The sequence below is a fragment of the Trifolium pratense genome, linkage group LG4, assembly GCF_020283565.1.
Source record: "Trifolium pratense cultivar HEN17-A07 linkage group LG4, ARS_RC_1.1, whole genome shotgun sequence".
Taxonomy (NCBI): domain Eukaryota; kingdom Viridiplantae; phylum Streptophyta; class Magnoliopsida; order Fabales; family Fabaceae; genus Trifolium; species Trifolium pratense.
In genome coordinates, this window is record NC_060062.1 from 24,898,544 (window position 1) to 24,905,185 (window position 6,642).

Sequence of the window (6,642 nt, forward strand, 5' to 3'; positions counted from 1 at the left end):
AAATCATCCCGCGATATACTTAAATTAGTCTCTTTTAATGAATATATTTTTAATAAACACTTAAAGATCAAACTCATAACTACATACTTAATATTCGAGAATCAAGTACACTCATAAACTAGTGTCACTCATACACCATGGTATAGTACCCTAATTATTTGTTTATAATCATAGTTACCAATTAAGAAGACACAACATTACACTAGTGGTACTTAATCACATGCTAGAGTTGACCCTAGAAATACCTTCCTATATCATACAACTTCACAAATATTAAAAACTACATAGAAATATTTCATACTCAATAATACAACTAGAAAGAGAATTTGTTTGAATAATTAAAAGATAATCAAAGAGATGACCATAGTCTAATTAAAAAACTCCAAACCACGTGACTAAATTTAATTCAAGAAACCATATCATGTCCATACATATTATCTCTCTTAAGAGAATCATGAATTACATTATTATTACTAGAAGAAGAACCATAATTAAGATATTGAGTGAGTTCATCTTGAATAAAATAAGATTTCTGATCTTGATTAATTTCTTGTGTTGGAATCACTTGTTCATTTTGCATTTGGATGCAAAGTATTTCTGCTTGAGCAACTGCAAGTTGCATTTGAAGCTCAGAAACTTGATTTTGTAAATAAGATATTGCTCCAACACAACCATAAACTGGATCTCTCACTCTTGCATTTGCTTCATAGACTAAACTACTCACTGCATCTGCTCTTTGGTGAATTGGAAGCTCCTAATTTATTGTATGAGGAAAAAAAAAAATTATTTAGATTCAAAATACTAGTACTTATAATTGTTAGAATAATAAAATGATACGCGCACAAGAACATAAATATTGATCAAGGTGTTCGGTCAGTTGTGCTTATATCTCCAACAATAGAGTGATTGTTTTGTTGTACTTTCTTATTACACGGAAAATTAGGGTTAGAGGGTATAAACGATAATAAACACTTATGATAGCGAATATGAGTTATATTCGACAATAACAATCTTCATTATCATTATCTTCATCATCATTAAAAAGAATTTAAATTGCAATTATCTCGTTTAGCAATCCTTGACATTGCAAAGATATGAAAGTCAAATGTAGATGATGCGGCCTTAGTCGTGATCGTGTCACATTACACACTTCATAAGTTTGATAATGTGCCTTATATCATAGTTTTCATAACTGTTTTTAAAACTCTAATAATGGTAATAATGATGATGATCATAATAAAAATAATAATAACAACAAAAACAAGAAAATTATTTATCTTAAAAAAAGGCAATGAGTAAAAAAACTAAAAAAGGCAAAAAATATTAAATACCAATTTATCAACTATCTCCTTTTATGTTTCTTATTTTAGGAAGTTTTAGAATTAGGACCTAAAATATGTCTACAAGAAATCTCTACATTTTTTTTCTTTTCTTTTTTGACATCATTTTATTCACAAACTATTCAACATACTACAAAGTTTACCATAAATATAAACTTGCGTACCAACTCGTAGGTTTGGTCTAGTGCTAAGAATTTGAGTAATATGTTAGAAGTTTAGGTCGATCATTAGTTTCATCGTAAAACAACAAAAAATAATAATAAACTTGAGCACAAAAGAGAAAAACAAAATAAATTTAAACAACTAATCTTAGTTTATTTGATTTTATGCAAATGATTGATAAAGTAATGCAAAATAAAAAAAATAAAATTGAAAGCCCTTAAAATCATCAAAGAAAGTAAATGAAACACCAAAAAGAGAGACAAAGTACCTGCAACATTTTGCTAACGTTGCTAGCCCCAAAAACCTTATGAACAATAGCAAACTTTTGAGGTTCATGAGAAGGAAAATAAGGAGCAAAAGCGCAATCTTTTGCACATCTGCGTCTCAAAAGCTTGCATGAAGCACATGGTGAATTTCCACCCATTTTTTCCTTCAAAAAGAAAATTTCAAAACAGAGGAAAAACAGAGAAAAAAACAGAGGAAAAACAGAGGAAGTTAATAGAAGACAAAAGAAAGGAACAGAGCATATAATGAGACTAAGAGTGGGAGTGTTATGTGTATTTATAATAGTTTAAATCAAAGTATCAATGATATCACATTTAACTATTAAAAATATTTATTAATTTGTGGTTTAAAAATACTAATTAATGATTTGGTTATTTTAATTATCCTATTTCTTTTGGCTATGTATTATTTTATTTCATTGTAATAATGGAAATAAAAAATTACTTTGCTATATTATATAAAGGCCTAGCACTCTGGTTTTAGATCTTAATAAAGTCTTGTGCTAATAATTTATTGATTCAAACTTAAATAAGCGGTCATTTGATGGAACCAGAGAAAATGGAGAAGTTGGTACACTCAAATACTCAATATAATTTTTTTTTTTTGTTTCAATATCTCATTTTTAAAGAAAAAACTGATAATATGTAATTCGATCAAGAGGTAAATAAAATTTAATAAAAAACTATTTCTAAAAGGATAGAGATATAGTCGAGTCATATTTACTTTAACATTTTCATATTTCATACTTTAATTTTTTATATATATTGAAATTCATATGCACAAAAAAAAGTGTGGTCGACTAATTTGTTGGCAAATAGAAAAGTAATTAGGGATCAAAATAAAAAATAATAATTAATTGTGGGATAAAAATAAATCAATAAATAAGTTAAAAACTAAAACTCTAAATTACTATGACATTCATACATAGTGGTTTTCGTCTAGAGTTACTCCTTGTTTGAGAAATTGTCTCAGTAAGCACTTCTTGTTCTACTTTTTTATTAATAATATTTTGGCTTTTTTTAAAAATAAAAAAAAAAAACTATTGATCTGACATATATACCGAATAATGTATAGCAAATGCATAAAAATTAAAAGAGTCAGGATCCGTTGACACCAACTAGTTTGACACCAAATGTTACACCTCTCAATAACGTTTTAACCGATATAAATTTTATAAAATCCACCGTTGGATTGAAAGTTTACATCATATAGATCATTTGTGTAAAATTTCAAATAAATCCAAAATCATTTGATATGTTATTGAGATACATCAAAATTAACGGTTTTTGTATTTTTTTAAATGCCGTTAATCTTTATGTGTCTCAATAGCATATCAAATGATTTTGGATTTGTCTGAAATTTTACACAAATGATCTATATGATGTAAACTTTCAATCCAACGGTGGATTTTATAAAATTTATATCGGTTAAAACGTTATTGAGAGGTGTAACATTTGGTGTCAAACTAGTTGGTGTCAACGGATCCTGACTCAAATTAAAATAATGCATTGCAAAACCTTTTTCTTACTTCGAAAATACCTTAGAACTTATCTTAATCTATAATAGTCAATATATACTTTGTTTTCATTCCTCTCCATATTAGTAGCATATACCACAAATTGGATAGCGTTTGACTTGTCAATAAAAACAAAAGCAAAAAAGCATTCTACATTTTTTTTTCTCGTTGATTCAGTAATACAACTTTCATTTTATTTTATTTCCAAAACATTTACTATTAAACATAGAACAAAACATGCATCTATATATTCCCTTTTTATTAAATATATAAGACTGAATCGTCAACTACATGTGATAGACTTCATTTTGGCACCCCCCGGCAAATTAAAGTAGTAGTAGAAGTAGATTGTGACAGGCAAGTATGGCTTACACGTTGTTTAAATTTAAATGAATATATAAGTATGATTAACGGTTTTTAATTAGTTGCATGCTCTCTCTGAAGCAGGCTCAACATGATTTGTTAGCTAATTGCTACATGTACAACAAAAATAGAAAGTACATATGTTTAGAGATAAAAAAAAAATTAATGAAAGTAAATTCAATATCTCACCATTTACTAGTGACACTCAATTTAAATAAAAACAAAATTTTATATGGATGGTACACCAATTACAAAATTCTAGAAGCTAAGCTACCACTAAACAGAAAATTTTAAACCTAGGTCATAGTTGGTGTGTATGCCCTTGGGTGTTTCTTGATCCTAACCCATCAAAATCTCTTGCGACGACAACCTCGCCTTAGCTAAGCCAGATTATTCATCAACAGTAATAAAAATCTTTCGCATAAGTTGTGATGGCATATACACCTCTGCCTCAAATCGTTAGGCGATTTTCAAATCGTTTGCACAAGCTGTGAATGGTAATATGGATTTCTCTGCATTGATTGTGCCTCAGTCATGCTTGAAAAGGGACACAATTTCAATTAAAATTACAAAGGAAAGGATGCAACAATAACTCCGTGGGGGCACTGTTTAGCATTTTCTTTAAATAGTGTCTCGGGACACTGTTTAACATTTTCCTAAACTTAGGGTCATGCTAACTGGTGCCCTCCAGACACTGTTTAATGATACAAATATAGTAATATGACATCGAAATTTGTGCAGACAACTACTCAAAAGTCTAAACAGTATTATTTTCAATTCAAATCTTTCTTCTTTTGGTTTCCTTAACCAGTGTCCCCATGACCCATATTTGAATAAGAAGCAAGACTAACAAGCTTATAGGCTTCCTGAAATATCAGAATATGGTGTGCAAAATGCAATAGCTTATGTTCCTAAAACCATTGAATAAGTAGCAAATACATGATGAAGCATGTGATTAAGATTCAATTGACACTTTTTTTCATTACGAGCAACATCATAGTAGGTCTATAGGGGTGGCAAAATCTAATTTGTCAAACTTCAATGCAAATATTCTACATGTCATGCAAGTTTTAGGGCTTGCACCTACTACAACCCAATAAGCTATGGATTTTCTGAGTGTTTTATGGGATAACATGGCTCATAATGTAGAGATTGTTGACTTAGAAGAAAACACCAATCAACTATTTCTTGGTGGTTCTAAGAAAAAAGATCAAGTTTAAACAGTAGTAGCTTGAGGCTAGCAAAGGGTTTAAGGTACGTAGGTGCTTCCAACTGTATGCCTCACTGGTTTTGGGGGAGAAAGTTGTCCATATTTGTTCTCACCAAGAATCAAACTCGGGTTCTTAATTTCGAATGATTCGTAATAAGGGAATTAACTACTTGAGCCCAATGGTTTGGTTATTACCTCTCGTCCCTAATATAAGAGAAAGTTTACTTATTAGATACATTGAGTAACTAATGAATCTAACGTTATATTATAAGTCGGATACATTAGCTACTCAATGTAACCCTGCTATCGAGTTTCTGCTATCAAGTGACCTGTTATTTATATCTACGAACCAAACTCAATATTGTTGGATGTTAGGACGCATATTAAAAGTCTCACATCGGATATGAGATAACCTGAATATAAATTTATAAAATAAAGATATTTTTCATCTTACAAGTCAGTTTTGTCAAATTGAATTATGTATAACTCTCAATTCTATGACTACTTAGAAATAAAATAAAAATTGTAACAAGAAAATAGCAAAGCAAAGAAATTACAGAAGTTCCCACCAAGGCATTAATGAGATTCCTGACATGCAATTAAGTTGTAGGGATTATTATAAATGAAGCTCATTTCAATATTGAACACTAAGCTATCTTCGCATTAATTGCCTCACATGATTCAAAGCTTCTTTTTCATCTCTTTCAAAATAAAACACCTCTCCTTTCATGCTTTGACTGGAGTGGAGTATCTTTGTTTTCTACTATGTGTTCTTCAACAATAAAGTAATTAGGCTTATGTTTTTACCTTAATATGATACTACTCCAATGACATGAGAAATCGTTATTTGTTGAAGAAAACATATGAGACATTTAGAAAACAAAGATACTCATCGAAGCTTGAAAGGAGAGGTGTTTTATTTTAAAAGAGATGAAAAGGAAGTTTTGAATCATGTGAGGCTAATACTCCAGAGAGAACTTAATTGGATTTTTAAGCTTGTTGTATGCAAGGGTTTTATTTGGCCACAAATTAAGAACCAAAAAAGTAAGTGTCAAGAACCATTTTGATCTCTCACAAATTTTTGACGGGACAATTTAGTCCCTGACAAAAATAAAATTTAAATTAGTCTTTACTAATATTTTTATATCATGGATAAATTAATATCTTTGTTATAATGAATCAGGAACTGGTATGTCTCAAATGAAAATGTTAAGAACTACTCCCTCCAACCTAATTATAAGCAAATTTCATTTTTTAGATACATTGAATAACTAATGTATCTAGTCTAAAAAGTGGACTAGATACATTAGTTATTCAATGTATCTAAAAAGTGACATTTGCTTATAATTAAGGCCAAAGGGAGTAATTTGAGTTTTATTTTTGTTATGGACTAAATTGTCCCGTCATAAATTTGTGAGGGACAAAAATGGGTCTTCCCTCAAAAAGTAAATTTTGTATTTAATTTTTTTTTTTGTTGATAGACGAAATGGTAAAGTCATTGAAAACTCACATACACAAAATAGAGTGATCAGCGTTCGAACCCCGATCCTGATGTCTGACACTAGCAATTTTAGCATTTCTGTCAGTTTAGCTCGGATTTGTGGATGAAAATACTATTTTTTATATATATTTTTTTTATGATGAAGAGGGCAAAAACCCATCTATTTTTTATATTTTAAAAATATTAACTACAAATATTTCGAAATAATTATATTATATTTAGTTTCTTTAACTAGTGTTCCGAAAATACTAATTACTAACATTTT

At 29.4% G+C, this 6,642-nt stretch overlaps 1 protein-coding gene across 1 annotated transcript; it reads right to left on the reverse strand.

Annotated features, from left to right (window-relative positions):
- Window positions 1–320: 320 nt before the first annotated feature.
- LOC123924105 (LOB domain-containing protein 12-like) lies at window positions 321–1,996 on the reverse strand. Its single transcript, XM_045976881.1, has 2 exons — window positions 1,771–1,996; window positions 321–754 (listed from the first exon to the last, which is right to left on the reverse strand). The coding sequence occupies exons 1-2, from the start codon at window positions 1,924–1,926 to the stop codon at window positions 407–409; spliced, it is 504 nt and encodes a 167-aa protein (XP_045832837.1). The 5' UTR covers window positions 1,927–1,996; the 3' UTR covers window positions 321–406.
- Window positions 1,997–6,642: the final 4,646 nt, after the last annotated feature.